This window comes from Haliotis asinina, chromosome 6, assembly GCF_037392515.1.
Source record: "Haliotis asinina isolate JCU_RB_2024 chromosome 6, JCU_Hal_asi_v2, whole genome shotgun sequence".
Taxonomy (NCBI): Eukaryota; Metazoa; Mollusca; class Gastropoda; order Lepetellida; family Haliotidae; genus Haliotis; species Haliotis asinina.
This window is the reverse complement of record NC_090285.1, coordinates 70,157,271-70,175,998: the sequence shown is the minus strand read 5'-3', so window position 1 is coordinate 70,175,998 and position 18,728 is coordinate 70,157,271. Positions and strand designations below refer to the sequence as shown.

Below are 18,728 nucleotides of genomic sequence, written 5' to 3'. Positions count from 1 at the left end.
CTCGGTCAGGTGAGCACAACGTATAACATTCAAGGAGGTCACCCTTCCACTATACTGAGAGCAGTGCCGGTGAAAACTGAGAAATTCAACGACGGTAGAACCGAGTCGTTTTCACCACGGCAGTATAAGAGATTAACCCAGGGCAACATACCTGAGCTGACAATATCGGTGTTAGATATAAATCATAATCCTGTAAATATAGGATACCTCAGCTTAACGCTTCACGTAACATGACCAGCGCACAAGGGCCCGGAGTGAAAAAATGCGTCAATATCGGGATCTCCGACCTCGGAGACACACGCGGTTTCGACGCTCCCGGAGTAGATGGTAAATCGTACGCCTTGCAACTGAAAAACAACATTTACAAACGCGTTGAAATCCCCTCCGGTGGAGCCCTAAGTGATATGATAGATACCACAAGAGCAATAGTCAACACTAAGTACACCCTTGTCAACACCGGTGATAATAATTGGGTAATATACCCATCGTTCGGTGGTAAACTGTTCGACTTAGACGATGTTGAGAGCACTACCGTCGTCAAAAACAAACCATATATGCTCGTCTTCACCGAAGATGATAAGTGGGTGTTGTTACCCGAGAACGACTGGTTTCTCAATATTAGACTCGTCTCCCCCTACGTGTTCACTGATAACAAAGACAACCACTTAAACAAAGTCGTGAACAATGGAATTCTGCTCGTGGCTTACGTACCAACTCAGAGACGTAGCATAGTCGTCAGCCCAGTCAACACTATAGCAGCCCACATGCTATCGAGTAAACCGGCCATGCAAAACGTGAAATTGCAGTTGGTGTCTGAATTCGAAGGCGTGGTCAAGATACTAGAGGATCTACCGGCAAACTCAACACTGTTCATCAAAGTCTACCTAGGGGAACCATCGGTGAATGATGTCGAGATCGTGAAGGGGATCAAACTCGGGTGGGTGAAACGACACCAGTTTCAAGTTTGCAACGTTTACGTGCGGGTGGGTGTCGACTCCAAGACCAGTCTGCAAGGGGTCAACGTGATCGTGGAAAATAAGATATCACTAATCAATATCTTCCTGCCTGACAACATACACTTCATGGGTATGAAGTTAACCCCTGAATTATTATCAGAAAACCAGTTGGAAATTATATCATAATAATATAATAATGACCAGTCATCATCCCAACACTACGCTTAACGACCTAGGAGATACGGAGGGATTCGATCAGCCTGGTGAGGAAGATGAATTATACATCCTGCACTTCAAAGACAACGTGTACAGACGGGTGTCGTTATCAGATTTTAAAGAGCCCAAATGGCTGATCAACTTAACAATCACCTCACCTTATATCACAATAGACGAAAATGATTGGATCACTAAGATTAGGAACAACGGCATCTGGGCCGGGGATTTCATTCCGGAGAGGGCATTAGTACACCTACCATCTACTGGTTACGAAAAAAAGGGGTTAGGTGCTTATCCACACAATAAATTAACATTTAGCAGATATCTTCCTAGCATATCAGCCCCTTTCACACTCATCATAGAAGTCTTCTTTAACCAGGAAAACACCTCACGAGTACACCAAATTTTACCCGGGGTGTCAATACACTGGTATAAAGAACACCATGGTCAATATTGTCGTATTGTTATACAACAGGATACCACGGGTCCTATAAACCGCTTAATAAACCTCAGTGGGGTTTTTATTACAACAGGAAATTCTATTAGCCTCTCACCTATTACCCTGACTGGGAGTCTAGACCTTGTAGACTTCAAATTCATTTATAGAGTATTAACTGAAACCCAATTAAAATATCTTTCAAAATATATATTATAGGATGGGTCTGTACCCAGTCGTAGAGGAAGTAGCGAAGACGCTGGAAACCGTAGATGGGTTCCGCTTGAGGCAGTTATGTGATGTGAAACGTCAACTAGAACAAGACCGTGACACGCGAAAAGCATTATGTAAAAAGTACAATAGAGCTTTCAATATCGTGGACGGGGCTGACACTGCCCTTATGACAACCAGCATGGGACTAGGGGCGGCAGGCGTTGGGTTGTTAACCACCATCGTGGCTGCACCTATAGTGCTAGGTATTGAAATAACGGCTGGGGTGACAGGGTTGGTAGGGGTGGCGCTTAAGTTAGTATCACGCAGACTTAATCGTAAGGCATTGAAACACGACGAGATCAGGGTTCTGGCCGAAGCAAAGCTGAACACAGTGAGTGAGCGAATTTCCACGGCACTCTCTGATAGTAAGATCTCAGAAGAGGAGTTTAGTTCAATCCTCTCTGAACTCAAAAAATATAACGGAATGAAACAAGATATTCGATCCAAGTCTCGTAAGTCTGCTATCAGCGAGGACGAGAAAAAAAAGTACATAGCACAGGGAATACAAAAAGCCCAGCAAGCCTTTATTATGAACACCAAAGAGATCGTAGGCGGTTCACATTAAACTGTTTCATTGATATAAACATAACATAGGGGAACACGAGGGCGATAGTCGTAAGCGAGCCACCAATCCTATATGGTCAGTCAAAACTTACAACATAGATAAAGTGGGTATGAAAGCCGACGAACCTAACTTATACTACTTGAGGGATGGGCCGGGTAGGGGATTTGTAAGAGAAGAATTATTGATCGTACCGTACGGCACAGTGTTACCTCCTACCAAGGCACAGTAATTACCGCCAACTTTTTTATAGTAGGGGTAATAGTAGCAAGAGCTAATGGCCCAACCAAAGCCTTATTTAGTAAATAAGGCTTTGTAGAGACATTTCTTGAAAGTGAGCCAGAACCCCCATTCCCTATACTACTATATCTGATAACCACAGACACACGTCGTATTAAATGTCTCAAAATATATAGGCGACATGACCACCCGAATATCGACAGGACTGGATATGATTTGTAAATTGTTATGATATAACGTGTATTTCCCCAGTTTCATTCCCCTGTAGGATTATCATATTGTTATAGTGCAAATATTTCACGCATAATAACTATACTATTCAAAATGTATAAGAATTCATAAATATACCTATATTGCAATTTTTCGTTCTTACAAACGAAGTAACTCGTTCAGGTTGTAAAACACATGCCGCCATAGCTGATAGCTGTACTCCCCAGCCCGACCCCAACCATCGTCTGCGACAACCGTCCCTGGTTTCGCTTTTGAGACGACCCTCCCTATCTGTTTCGTTGTATAGTGACAGTGAGACTCAGTGGCAGCTACATCCTTAATAGCATGAAAGTTATTATTTTTACGTCAGCTATCATTTATAATGACGCTAAGTCTAATTTCAAAATGGACACGTAAAAAGTGGCCTTTGTAACACAATATCAACGCCTACTGATTTGCATTGGGCCACGGTCTTCTCCAAGTAAGTCGCTTTGGACTTTGAAAACAAAACCCAGATTTCTCCTGTCTGCAATAACCTCTTCTCGTTCAAGTCCTTTATCACGTTTCTTATCTCCCTACCACTGGAACTGTAGTTAGTAGTTAGGTAGATAGTTTGTTTCTATTTCTATTTCTTTCTTTAGTTTAGCCGTTGAGGATTAACGATAAAATACGTTTGTTTCCCGTTTTTGCGAAATAAATTGAGTGCGTCCGTGTTGCAAAGCGATCGTAATCATGGCATTATATTTATTTATAGAAATAGCATAAAATAGTCAATTTTTGTCCTATCATCAGGAAATATTTAAACAATTCTCAAAAAAACTTAAAGTTTTGTTGTAAATGACCGATATTACAAACAGATGTCAAAATATGTCAAGTTCCTAGACGTGTAGGATTCCGTCTGACCAAGCGGATGAGGACTAGTATTTTTACCTTTTGATGTTCGTCTAAACATAGAACAATATTCTGGGAGCCTCATCCAAGATGATTATAAGATGCTGAAACGTTACATGCCGTAAAGTTACATGACGTAAATAAAACCATTTCTACACTCACAAGTAATCGACTGCAGCGTTCCGACCGTATGATGTCTACGGTTAAACAAATCATTTATATATTTCTTCCGTGGTATGTTCTGTCTAAAAACATTAACTATTCTATGTTATAGCAGTTTTTGTTATGTTAGTTCTCTATTCCCACGTCGGTGTTGCCTCGGAGCTTGTTCTGGTCAATGGTCAGGTTTGATAAAGACATAGGGTTGTCGGAATCTTTCTTGCAACTGGCCCTGGCACCCTGGCTCCTGGTTGAGGGTTGGCGAGAGGGGACCGTCTCACGATGTTGATGGGGTAGAGAGTAGATTGGCTCAAAGGCATCATTACCTTCTGGGGTAAACCGTGGGGAAGGTGAAACAGAGAGTGGACGTCCTCGTTTCCTGGATGAAATAGTGAAACAATATATATATATATATATATATATATATATATATATATATATACATATATATATATATATATATATATATATATATATATATATATATATATATACATACATACATACATACATACATACATACATACATATATATATATATATATATATATATATATATATATATATATATATATATATATATATATATATATATATATGTTGATGATTTGTACTTTTCTGTTTTTACAAAGATCTTGTGTTTCGACTGATTTGTAATTTGGCCGAGAACGTATTACACGTAAATCAACAAAACATTTTCAGAGCAAAGATGAAATTTCTGCTGAAATCAGACTGGATTGTATTATTCCGACTGCTTTAGGAGAACATGTCTATGACAACACCAGTGACTGTGATAACAGTGATAGCAAAGGTACCTGCAGTAGTACCCACCTTTTCAAGCACAACATTGAGATGATCCCAAAACCCACGCCACCAGCACAAAAGCCAATCGCAAGGAAAATCAGTTTCAAGTCTGGTCCACCTGCAAGAGTTTGACAACAGTGAATACATTAATACGAAGTCATATGTGACACACGACAGTTTGACGACAGCAAATACATTAATACAGAGTCATGTATGATGCCAGACAGTTTGACCATGAACGTGAACACCGATAGATAAACCACAGACCCCGTGTCTTTGGGAGAATTAAAGATTTTATAACTAAATGAAAAATGTGAGATAACCCCGACGCTAAATGCTTCTCTGTACAATAAATAATATTTCGAATCAGGTCAACTCAAAACAATATCACATTTTCTTTTCAAAAGTAATCCTCGCAAAGCCACGACAGTGTGTGACTTCACTATGTACATGTGAAAATAGAGGGAATAACATCGAGACACTTAACAATCCACCTCCAGAGTGACCTCACCTGATCTAATGTCCGGAGCTCTTTTCGCTGCCCTTGCCTCTGAAACATTAACAATCGACAACGCAGCTGACATGAAATTTAGTTGACAAGCGCTACTTCACATGCTTCAGAATTACTATTTAACTTTATGTGTCAGAATATGAATCGTTGTAACGTGTCATTCGATCCTTCTTTATGACACATACAGTAAGGTTTGCAGAAATGGTTAGTTTAAGCATATTTATTTACAAAGTGAAAAAGATCAGGGGACAAGTTTTAGCAACTTCTAAAACCCCTGTCCATGAACATTTGCAAAAACAACAGGCATGGAGGACGAGTGACAGTTAGGGGTAATATTACTGCACATAAGTTACAGAGAAAGAAGAGTGCTCTCCTCCATTGATTTCTTTAGTCATACATGTCGCCTCTAAAAGTTGTTTAGATTCTATGGTGTTACAAAACTGGCACTTACGATAAGCTTAACAATCTTATAGAAAGTGCTGATTGATATTTTTAAGAATTGTCTTGATGGTGCACGTAAAATCATTAACGTAGGTATAATAGATTTAGATCATGTTTTCAATCTAAAACTGTACCGATTCGTCCTGAGGAGCCTTGATTGAACAAAACACGAAGGGAAGCTGACAGAACTGACAGTGAAAGTGATGGATATTCGACTTATTAGAAACAGAAATAAACAGCATTAAATACCATTCAAAAGAAAACTTTTATTCCTGTCTTGATGATTTTATTATTTAATTACATTTTTATAATAACCCTCTTATTGGAAAATGCTGCGAAACATTTGGGTGCAGGAACTTCCTTTTTCGCTCGCAAACAGAATCATGTTGATGACGACCCGTCTATTTACTCAGATATGGATAATAATAGTGAATGAGTGAATTTAGCATGGGTTGCTGAAGGCCTATTCTACCCCGGACCTTCACGGGTCAGTTTATCACAATGCCCCAGCAATAGGAGAGCAGGGTTTTTGCCCCAAAATGTGCCTATAAACCTAAACGATTAATTCTCTGTTTTAATGTCTTGTAACAAAATACACTATGTAGACAACTTAAGCATTAAGAATGAGGACCATTTTTAAGAACTTAATCAATTTGTATAAGTGACCTTTCGACATAGATGGCGTTGCATATTTATAAAAAATAGTCCTCATTCTTCATCTATCCATCTTCTAGAATGCCAGTCAAGGACATTTAAGCATAAGACAGGTGGAAATAGAGAAGGACGCACCCTCACATGTGACTGTGACTTGAGTACTGTTGTAACCTGTGGAAAAGGAAGCTAATTAGGACATGGAAGAAATCTGTTTCCGTTATGAGCATTTCAGTTATCCGCAAACGCTGTCTGTCATTCATTGCTGTTTGGTGTAAACTAATTACCTTGCACTCTCATCCATATCTTGTCAGGGACATGGTCTTGAACAACATCCAGGTGTAGTCTCCACTCTGTCTGGCTCATCCTAATCTCCTTCATGTAGTGGACTGTCTGCTGACCACCGTGGGCTGTGTACACTGACCGTGTCTTGTCACTGATGGACAGTCCTGTCCTGCTGCTGTTGCCCAGTCTCACGTCCAGTAGGGTGACCTGGCTCGCTCCTCCGCTGACTGTACATGTGCAGGTGCTTGTTCCCAGAGCTGACATCCTCAGTCGGTTGATGCTTATGTAGACCTCCTTGTCTGTCTGGGTCTTACTCTCGCACAATACGATCTCCTCTGGAATAAAGTGTTTTTCTTGTCAGAGAAACTTCTAATTCTAATTGTCAGAGTGCCATACACATTATCGTGTATAATTACAATTTTCTTGAACTGTGCTGACCCACATTTGAAGAAGTTCTAAGTTACCCACTTACTTACAATTATCTGGACAGTGGGGGTAGCCTAGCGGTTAAAGCATAAATGATTTCTGCAGTTTGGATATGTTCCGACTTCGAGCATTGTTTTTGAGCATCTAGATGGGCAGGCAACTTTCACTCCAAACCGACATTCGAAATCCAATCAGGTTTTTGTAGACGTTTATGCTTGAACTTCACCTTTAAGTTTCACCCAGGCCATGCAATTCCATATTCACGTCAGAGTAATGCAAAACACACGAACACGTTGTCTTCTATTGACAGTTTCCGTTTCCCTCGCGGTTAAGAATATACCAGCTTAATTACATGTACGAGCTATTTTACACTGAAGTAGAGTTTGATGACACAGTGTTTCATATTGACCCCAGTTAATGTTCAGTGGAAGAACAACATTCACGTTTATTTGTCCAGTTCGGGATTTTCATTCTCAGCAGTCTCTGTCCAACCTGTCTTTCGAGGACTTGACAGTTAACAATCACATATGAGATGTGTAAACATGTCACTGCAAGGCGGACAGGGTAATATTTCAAACAAAGTCACTAGCCAAAGGAGACAGCTACTTAACTTGTCACCTTATGTACAAAATCACATACCATCACTTTACGACGGCACTTAAGCATTGTATTCACTTTATCAATACATACTAGTACTATCTGAGGTTCAAATAATTTCCGTCACTGTCTTGGCTGGAAAATAATTGAGAGTGTATACACACAGGTCAAGGGAGGCTTGGTTGAGTACGTTCGGTAATAATTGAAAAAGAACACAGGTCAATGTCAACAATAAACATTTTAATGAATGAAAGTTTTCAATAGTACAGTAATCAGCTCCAGATATTAATATTTAAGTTGGGTACAGTCATTGGCCTGTATGGTGAGATCCTTACCTTTAATGTTCAATAATAACTGAAAAAAACATAGATCAACATTAAAAATTGAAATGACATAGTTTTGAATATTACAGTTATCAACCGTAGAACGTAACAGAATGGTAAGCAATGGATCTGTATGGTGAGATCCTTACCTTTAACACACTGATGCATTACCACCAGATGTGACGGTAGTCTGTTACCCTTTCCGACAGGGAGGTCCCTGAGTCCATGGATAGAGGACGTCTTGTCACTCTCCACGATACAGTACCTCTTCTGACTACACTCCTGCAGCACCTCCCTCACCGCTGCCTCATAGGTCGTCTTCTCCTGCACATCCGAAGTGTTTAATAGGCATCTTCCAATGTCATGAAAGTTATCACTGACTAATTCACTACAGTAACTGGGGTCCTCATATTTTTCAGGTAAATGTACTCTTTGCAAGAGCGATGGTATCAAAAGTGTTTGATTTCTGGGACACTTAATCATCTCTCTACTCCCGTCCTTGTAACAAAGGTTGTTCGCTTCTCCTTTCAGGTCTGCGAGATCAACTTTTTCACAAACGATGGCACCTGAAATACAGCAGACGCCACTTAGCAAACGACTCTGAAATATATCAGTGCGGAGAGTTAGTGACAAATCAGTTCGCCTTATCATACGTTTTTGTAACAGGAAAACCGTAGAGAACTACCAGGAGCAAGCTATGTTACGCGTAACGAGATCAGAATGATCATACTCGGTTACAGGGCTGGCACAGAGAACAACAGACAGTAACCAGCAGAGACGGACCATTCGACCCATCGGGCCGACAACCAACACAAGGTATTCGTGAGTAAGGTGTAAATATTCTCTGACTGCACTCCTCTTCTTGTTTGGTTGTACAAGTAGAGTTCAGATGCATTACATTAGACTCTGAATAACAGAGAGGCAGGTGAAAATGTTTGATGACGTTTGGTATCCTGTCGACTACAGGCATGAATGCAAAGTACGCGGTCCTCTGTTTGTCGCCCGAGTGAGTGAGTGAGTGAGTGAGTAAGTGAGTGAGTGAGTTTGGTATCCTGCTTCAACCAGTATTCCAGTTGCATTATGTAGCCTTTACTGGGCACCAAGCTCTGGCTTCAAGCCAACTATCTAACTATGTCCTCTAGCATGACACATCAGCTGCTGGCTAACGTAACTGAGCGAGAGAAGAGACTCACAGCGTAATAAACTTTGTGCAATATCTGTACGCCTTCATGAACATTATTGTTCGTAATCTAAGTTTTCGATAATAAAAAGGTCGCGTGTTCGTCAAGTTCCTCCAACAAAAGCGGGAGACAAAAAGTGTAATGATCAACAGAAGCCAGGAGTGCCTGGACTCCCAAAGGCAGATAACGACAAATGAACTCCGGTGGCCAATCAGGTATCCCCCGGACCCACACGTCGACAATATATATAGACGCTTGACACATGAACTCGTAATTTGTAGTTTATGATTGAAGATAACAAGTGAAATAAAGTGAAGGACCTGAATTATACACATTTGTAGGAATTCTACAGCGGAAGCAAATTTCAGACCTGCAGGGTCACGTGGACCAATGCTGTGCCGTAGGTCACTGTACCCAATGAGCGGTATCAGTGCATTTGCACAAAGGAAACGGTTCACATCGATCGAAGGTGGTCCATCTGTAAAAGCAGTGATCAGATTTCCGAAGCACTTCTTGACAGATGCACACGACCTTACAGCTGATGTGCGATCATATTGTAATCAGAAAAGTTGAATATCCAACTGCAATGGCAGAAACAAAACATCAAATTCTATCAAGCTGAGAATCTATCAATAGTCAATAAACACAATGTCCCGGCCAGGAATGTCCACATAGACTTCAACTGCAAGCAACCCAACATTCTTAGTGTCCTTTGGGAAGAACGTGTACATGTCTCTTCCAGCGGAATGGTCAAAAGAGACAATCATACATACGTGACATATCAAGGAACAATACAATACCACGGACCATTCGTCACAGTGAGAGAGCTTACTTTTACGCCGCACTCGGCAATATTCCAGCTATATGACAGCGGTCTGTAAATAAGAGAGTCTAGACCAGATGTATGTTATCGCAGGTGACAAGTGAAACTTGCCCGTCTATACAAAACACACACGCAAAAAAGAACGAAATTGTCCGACATCCAGCCGTCTAATGACTAATTACTTACAATGGCTCAATACGTTTAGAAGATGCATGGGAAGAGTATCGTAGCAAGAAATAGCAAATTAAAAATACATACAACGCAATCATTTGATAATGAATAAAACGCTGTCAAAGTGTCCATGCAATGTGATGCCATCACTGACGCAAAATCACACAGAGCGACAATGGTACTTATCAGCATTTCTGGTTTCTTCTGTTATGTACAATGTAAACGATAAAAAAACATATAAAAATACCCAGATAGCCAGACTACTTACATCTCATATTTATGTACAAAACATCCCTGAATCAAGGTTAGAGTCCTATCAAAATTAAAATCCTGTGTACCGTTGTCAGCGAAACCCCCATTTAGAAAGCAATCGGTCATTGTTAGTCAACACTTTTGCAATTCCTTTGAGGTGAATTTCGGTTGAACAAGAGAAAAAACAATGGCACTGTCATTCCGATTGCACTTTCAGTATTTTGTTGTATATTTTGCGCATCGTTCAGGTATGTTTCATGAAACTAATTCAGTGTCCCCATATATATACTTGTTCAACACAATATCGCATGTGGATATAGGGTATGCGTTAACTTTTCATTCTTTGAAAGCTTTTGAGTGTTTTGATAATATTTTCATTGGAAATTGACTCATTATTAAAGTGTACTATATCACATTTTAAGCCTCTACACAAGTGTTAGAAGATCACACGTAGCCATTACTGCAACCACATCTGCTTTAGTTCCTGTGATGTACAATGTTCAATACGCTGGGACTAATGTTACAGTTTCATATGAACAGATTAATAAACAGCGATTTAATAAAACTGATAATATTAATTAAAATGATTTATACATTCTATGAAATGTATAGTCACACATATTTGAAGGAATTGTCTTGTTCACTGAATTTCTTTGTGTCGTTTTCATAGATAATACATTTTATACATACTTATCAGCTAAGAAAGCCAACATTGCCCACTTTAGTGGCGCTTAATCAGTTTCTCTCATAACACAGTCTACACAAAGTAGAGACGCGAGGTCAACAGATACGGACGGTAGGTCACCCAGGTCACAAGATGAGCTGTACCCGTCCTTTACTAGAGACGAGCGAGTCAGGACGTGCTTGTTGTTGTCTTAAGTCTTGCTTGTTGTTGGTGGGTCTGCTGACGATTTCACTCGTCAGCCGGCGTCCTTCTTGCACGTGCTACACGGGCGTCCCGATTGTGTCTCGGCTCGCGCTTGTGTGGCTCGTGCGGCTCGTGCGCTCGAGCACTTGTCGGACTTCTGCGTTCCTCGTTAACGGATACGCGGATAGGCGGATAGGCGGAGGACTGGCAAACCCTTCGCCTGGGCGGACCCTCCGTTAGTTCTCTTAGCTATCGAACCCCTCCGCCTCTATGCGGAGAGACGAAGGACAGGCGACCCCTTCGCCGGGGCGGACCCTTCGTTAGTTCCCTTTATTATCGCACCCCTCTGCCTCTGTGCGGAGTAGCGGAGGTCAGACGGACCGTCCCTCTAGGTGGACCCATCGTTAGGCGGTTCTTCTGTCGTTCCCTCCGCCCCCTGTGCGGAGTAGCGGAGGATGGGCGAATCTGATCGGACCCTTCGCCTGTGACGGAGCTGAAACAGACGTCCTCGGAGATTAAACGGACGTCACCCCTTAGTAGCGAACCCTTTCGTCCGTTCCACCATGGTATTCGCCTCCTTCTGCATTCAGTGCGGCACTCGGATGTCGGCTAAGTGGGACCATCACACCTTGTGTAGGCTTTGCAAGAGCCCCTGCGCCCCGGGTAACACTTGGGCAGGGTGTGTTGTTACGAATATGTATTTTCTGTATATTTTTGTTAGTAATTCAGTAATAATTATCATTCTGGTTTTCCAGAATTTATCTGCTCCTAGTTTTCGATGTGTTTACTACCGGGAGACTTATTCGAGGGCATTCTACAGTGTTGGCGATGTTCGTTTGTGCCCGAACTTCCGCGAAATGATTTAGTAGATATATATAAAGGCCGGTTGCTGTGTTGAGGGCGACACTCACACTCATTCATATTTGCTGGAGTTACAGCCAACGCTTGAAATCCCGTCAACTCCTGAATCTACATTATCTGTTGTCGCACCGATCGCTGTGTTTACATTTTGCCATAGTTAATCTCTCTCACACCAAGACTTTGGTGAGTTTGATATATTATATTTCTGATTTTGTCTTTCTTTGTCTGTTTGTAATCTGCATTGTTATATTGACTTGTGACTTTGTATACCTTGCTCTCGTTGCATAATAATAATATACTACCGACAAGAAATAAGGGAACTAATGAAATAATAGCGAATTTGAAACTGCTTTAAATATCCACTAAATCAATTTTAGCCGTCAAGTTCAATATCTGGTGTGTCCACCATGTTGGCCAACACATTCACGTCACCTTGATGGCATGCTGTTAATCAATTTCCGGATGGTTGCCCGTGGTATTGCCCGCCATTCCTCTTGGAGAGCTGCACCAAGCTGGGCCAGGTTGGGGGGTCCTGGGTCCCTGGCGTACACCCGTCAACCAAGAACGTCCCACAGATGTTCAATTGGGGACAGGTCTGGGGACTTAGGGGACCAGTCCAATGTCTGGATACTTTCTTGTCGGAGATACGCGGAGACAATTCGGGCCCGATGTGGTCTGGCATTATCATCTGGGAATACAAAATTTTGGCCGATAACTCTAGCCAATGGAGCCACAACAGGACGCAATATTTGGTCAACGTATCGCTGACCAGTCATGGCTCCGTTAATGATGACCAAATCTGATCGTCTGTCATGTGTAATCCCACCCCACACCATGACACTAACACCTCCATATCGATCATGATCAAGAATTGCTGCTCTGGCATATCGCTCCCCGCTCCGACGCCAACAACGTTTTCTGCCATCTGTGAATCGTAGGCAAAACCTTGACTCATCAGAGAACATGGTGTAACGCCAGTGGCTCATAGCCCGTCTCTGATGCTGCCTAACCCATGCCGATCTTTGGCGCTTATGGTGAGCTGAAAAAGTGACACCCTTAAAAGGCCGTCTTGCTTTCAGACGAGCTTGATAGAGTCGGTTTTTAACGGTTGAGGTTGAAATGCGTCTTCCAGTGAATGTGCGGAATTCTCTATTGATGGCAGGGGCCGATTTAAACGTATCGCGTAGAGCAATTAACGTAATGAGACGATCCTGTCGTGGTGTCGTTGATTTTGGTCTACCACGCCCAGGTCTCGTTGCAACCCCACCCGTGTGACGGTACTTATCCCACAGGAAATTACACTTTTTGATTTACCCATGTGCCGGGCAACTTCACATAATGATGTCCCCCCTCTATCATCTTCACAATTCTCCATTTTGTTGCTTCACCGAGATACTGCCTCGGAGGCATTTCTGTCAGTAAGTGTCAATCTCTATTGCATTAGTGATTGCGACTTCTCCAGTACATTTATAGGAGTTAACTTCTGTATGCACGTGTAGCACGTGCTTGGCATGCATTATGCGAAATTCCATTGTCATTGGATGCTGCGTTTGGGAGATACGCCACGATAACGGACCCTGTCACAGTCAAAGTCATCTACATTCAATTTCTTGGTTCCCTTATTTTCTGTCGGTAGTATAATATTTTAATATTTGAATATTTTAAAGTTGTCTTTGTTCTGTTTTGCAGGTTCACAAGGGGATTTCTTACATTGTTCGCGGTAAATTCTTAACCGTAACAGTGTGCAGTACTTAAGAAGAGTGAGAGGAAGTCTCACCGGAAGAAGCCGGCGCCTTCCACAGGTTCGCCGTTTCTTCGGCGTCGTCCAGACGATCGGTGACTCCCTCCCCACTCCGTCCTCCTTCTCCCTCCACCTCTGAGGAGTTAGTTATTCACGAGGAGGCAGAGGAATTCGACTCTCAGTCTGAACTTGAGTCGGACCCCATTAGGAATATGCCAGAGGAGAGCATTTCTCGCTCCCATTCCTGCTCTCCTCTTCGGCCTGTCCTGAGGGAGGACAGGAAGGATATAAAAGTTAAGGAGACTTCTCCTTTCGGTTAAAGGGCTAGTGGAATCCATCCTCGACCAACGCCTTGGTGCGTCCAAGCCGTCAAGTTCCTCTGAGCCCTCCGCTCCACTCCGCCCCCTTGCCTCCACGGCGGCTTCTGGCCGGAGACAGACGCCTGTTCCCTCTCCTTCTCCCAGGTCCTCGACTCCTCGGGAGTTCATTGACATAAGATACCCTCCTCTTATTCCCATCCTTCCGGAGAAGGTAGGGGATGACAGCGACCCTGTCCTTCCGGAATCTAACCCTCCAGTCTCTGACACTGCTTCTAGGCTGGAGGCTATTGCCGAATACACTGGCGGTGTGTTGGCGGAGGTAGAGGACCAACCTTCCGCCCCGTCTAGGGCGAGAGGAGAGTCTTTCTGCCGTGAAGACTCAGTTCTCTCCTCCCTCTGCACCACTTCCTCGAAGCAGCTGCTAAGGAATTGAAGGAGGCTGTTGCCTGCTCCGGACCAGGTCACCTTATCCCTCAGCTCCTCCTCTCGGATAAACAGACGATTAGGCTTCCGGTGGCGAACTCGCCCATTCTGCTAGATCCTCCCTCCTTGGACGCGGACATCTCTCGAGTGGCATCTGCAGGCGTGCTCCACAAGGTGTCAGACAATCACCTCATCCATTTGGACAAGGAGGCAAGATCCATCATGGGGCTGAGCAACTATGTTGCTCACGCCTGCCAAGCTATGGCCACTTTCACCAAGGAGGTGGGGATGGAGCAGGGCGAGGAGCCTCTGTATAGGGCATTTGGAGCTGTTGCCAGCGGAGTGGCACAAGTCACCCTATCAGCTGCTAGGATTTCGGCCACCATTATCAACCTCAGACGGGAAGGCTTCCTGGAACGTACTAATCTCCCTCCGGAGATTAGGGACTCCCTCCGTCACGCCTCAGTGTCCGCCTCAGATCCCAGAAGCCCACCGCACGTGCCATGAAATCCAGCAGCAGGATCTAGGGTGGTTAGTGAACCTGGATCTAGTACCATCCACCTCTCTCCAACACCTAGGCGCCATATTGGATACAGAAGCCTTCAAGGCCTTCTTACCCAAGGAGCAGATGACTAGTGCACTATCACAGCCCCTGTCCCTCAGGCAGTGGCAGCGGATACTGGGCCTCCTGACGGCAGCCCAGGACCTGACCGTCAGGGAGACTCACTGTCTTCACCCTATAACTCTCCCACCTCACCTCAGACACTTCCTCGCGTGGTGGCAGGTGGACGATAACGTCCTCAGAGGAGTTCCCCTAAGGATACCTCCCCCGTCCAGTCACCTTTTCGTGGACGCCTCCACAGAAGGATGGGGCGCTCACTTTGGGTCTGACCAGATGGCAGGTACCTGGTCGGCAGACCAGAAGGACCGGCACATCAATGTGCTGGAGTTGGATGCCATGTGCTTGCCATCCTCCACTGGTATGTTCCCCTCAAGCACCAGACCTTACTGATCCACACGGACAGCTCGGTCGCAGCCTGGACGATCAACCGACAAGGCTCGACCAAGGCCACTCCTCTCCTCCAGTTTGGCAAGCCCATGCTGGATCTGTTCTCCACCAGGCTTAACTGCCAGCTCCCGATTTATGTATCCCCAGTGCCGGACCCAGCAGCCTGGGCCCTCGACGCACTATCGTTAGAGTGGGAAGGGATGGACGTTTATGCCTTCTCTCCACCAGCGATTCTAGCACAGGTAGTGGCCAAGCTTCAGACCACCAAGTCCATCAGACTGCTTCTGGTGACTCCCATGGCCGCACCCGCTCCCTCAGACAGGGGCGGCGGAGGCTCTTCCTCCCTCACACCCAGAGGAGCAAACGTGAAATTGACAGGAGAGCGCTTGGGGTCTACCTTTGGTCCGCCATTACAGAGGCCTAAAAGAGTCAGGACAGGGCAGTTCCGCCTTGAAATAACCCACACGAGATTAGGGCCGTCTCGGCCACCATGGTTTATCATCACAGCATTGCGGTGGCGGACATCATGGCGGGCTGCTTCTGGAAGTCTGGTTTGGTGTTTCCAGACTAGGGCCCCAGGTCTTTGCCCAGCAAAGAACGGGGGCTCCTAACCCTTTGAGTCGGTGCGGTGTTCCTCCTCCTTAGGAGGCCTACATTCCTCCACCTCTCGATAGGTCCCAAGCTGGGTACCTCAACTCCCCACCTTTGTTTGTGCTAATAAACAATTCTGCTGTTTATCTCCTCTCCTTTGGTGTTGTGCTGTCTTTTATCGTGTTGGGTTTCCATTCCAGGGTTGCCGTCCGCTCCCTCCTCCTTATCGGCGCTTTGTGTCCTACCCGCCCTCTAGTGCAGGGGCGGATGCTTCCGCAACGTCGCTCCCCTCAGGGTTTCTTGGTCTTTCTTTAAGTAGAGACGCACGGGCGAGGTCTAGCGTCCACGCTCTCAACCTTCCGCCTCTGTGCCATTCTGGACAATGTTGGCTTTCTTACCTCATAAGTATGTAAAAAATATAACATTTTATATTAAATGTCATTTTTATACTTACCTGGTAGAGAGCCAGCAATCGGGAGTTACCGCCCAGCCTCCCCTCCTGAGGGTTTTATTAACTATGATTACCAGGTTTTATTAACTGCCTCGCTGGGTAAGGGAATGACGGGTACAGGTCATCTCGTGATGACCGCCCGTATGTTCACCTCGCGTCTCTACTTTGTGTAGACTGTGCTGTGAGAGAAATTGATTAAGCACCACTCAAGCGGGCAATGTTGGCTTTCTACCAGGTAAGTATAAAAAATGACATTTAATAAAAAATGTTATATTATGAATATTGATTGACCAAGTGCGAGTTTTTCAAAAACGTTTGCCGATTCATTATCATTGTTTTCGATAATACAATCAATTCGAATTCGATTAAAACATATTGTGATGGCAGGAAATCTAACTCAAACAATATTCATAAGAAATTGTTGAAAGGTATATAAACCAGGTCATGTCTTAATTTGGACAGGCCTCACGTCCATATTCTAATTGTTCCATACTGAAAAAGCGATCTCTTTGTACCTTTCATTGCATATTTTAATTTTATGAAGAGACATTATTACATAACCATAAGAGGAAAAGTTTATATCCTAAATAAATATTCAATAAATATTCAGGTGTTGTGAAATATTAATTTTCATTTAAGCTAAATTGCTGTCAGACAGGTGCGCCTGTTGCTCACAAAAAGATTCGTAGTAAAACCGCCTAATTGTTGATATTTTCTGGACAAAGTTTCAATGGTAAAACCATTCATTTTATGTTTTGTCTAAAGAGTGTTGAACTCTGAAGAAGATGCTGAGATCTTTCACATAAACAATGGAAATTCGATGAGATATATACTAATCAGCAAACCACACAAAACACGCCATGACATCAGCAAAGAGTTTCAGAATTTCACAGTGTCATGTGAGTGGTCATGTTCTGGCGTTTCGACTGTTCGACCGGTGGTGGCGTATTCCGTGTGAAGCACAGACAAGAGATAATTTCAGCTCGAACAGATCATGACGGTTAAAAGCTCGATGCTGTAAAAGGTCTTAATCATTAAAGGACGGTGAGATAGCTTAGCTGGTAAAGCGTCGGCAGGCCGAGGCCCCGGGTTTGATTCTCCACATGGGTACAATGTGTGAAGCCCATTGCCGGTGTACCTAACTGGTATATCCCTGGTATGTTGCCGTTTGTTTTAAAGACAGATTATCAGTGGCAGAATGTGGATAGGATAATGTGATTGCAAAGTAACCATTTGATACAGATGTTTCAACATTACCATACAGAAGGAATAGTAAGACGTTTAGCTGGAGTTTGTTCTGTAAGGAGGCATACGTATAGACATGTACTCACACAGACAGGAGTTGACCAGAAACACCATTAATCCCAACACTCTGACTGTCTCCATGGCTGACGACAAGTGATGTGATGATATCAGTTTACATTTCCCTTTGAAATCTGATTTTACATTAGGTTATTAGCTGTCTTTGCTCAACATCATTTGGTGGTTTCACTTGGCATGTCCGCGTCGTTTGTAAGATTAGGCAGTCGGTTTCAGATGTGACAATAATTTCAATCTGTCTCACTAGAAACTATGCCACTCAAAGTATGCTTAGGATCGCGTTTTCATGATATCAGTAAATAAGGCAACAAATACACGTCGAAGAATCCCTGTACACAATTTTAGGTAACTATTAAAGAACTTGCCTTTCATGTTGAGAAAGAATATTTTGTTCTTTGATCGTGGTAAAATACCAAAACAATCACCAATGACTGAAGGGATGGTGTAGATACAGCTGGGGCCCATGCAGGTAGCCAAATAGCTGAAAGTCGCCATGGTCCCTAGAGTGTTTGGTGATCCTCAGTCCTTTTATATTGTATTGTCCTAATTTGAAATTATATTTTAGAGATGCATGTTTATGCTTGTTGTATTTTTTATTACTGTGATATAGAACTTAGTTTTACTGTCCTTTGCTCTTAAAATTTGCTCATTGGATTTAAAACAATGTTAAGTCACAATATTGCTGAAATACTGACGCTGAAAAACTGAAACTTTAACTTACTCAATTACTCGTGTT

General features: G+C 43.3%; 1 protein-coding gene across 1 annotated transcript; it reads right to left on the bottom strand.

The window, feature by feature from the left end:
- Nucleotides 1–3,623: 3,623 nt before the first annotated feature.
- Nucleotides 3,624–18,071, bottom strand: LOC137286425 (uncharacterized). Its single transcript, XM_067818281.1, has 7 exons — nt 18,004–18,071; nt 8,131–8,547; nt 6,638–6,970; nt 6,489–6,524; nt 5,259–5,297; nt 4,775–4,865; nt 3,624–4,322 (listed from the first exon to the last, which is right to left on the bottom strand). The coding sequence occupies exons 1-7, from the start codon at nt 18,056–18,058 to the stop codon at nt 4,073–4,075; spliced, it is 1,221 nt and encodes a 406-aa protein (XP_067674382.1). The 5' UTR covers nt 18,059–18,071; the 3' UTR covers nt 3,624–4,072.
- Nucleotides 18,072–18,728: the final 657 nt, after the last annotated feature.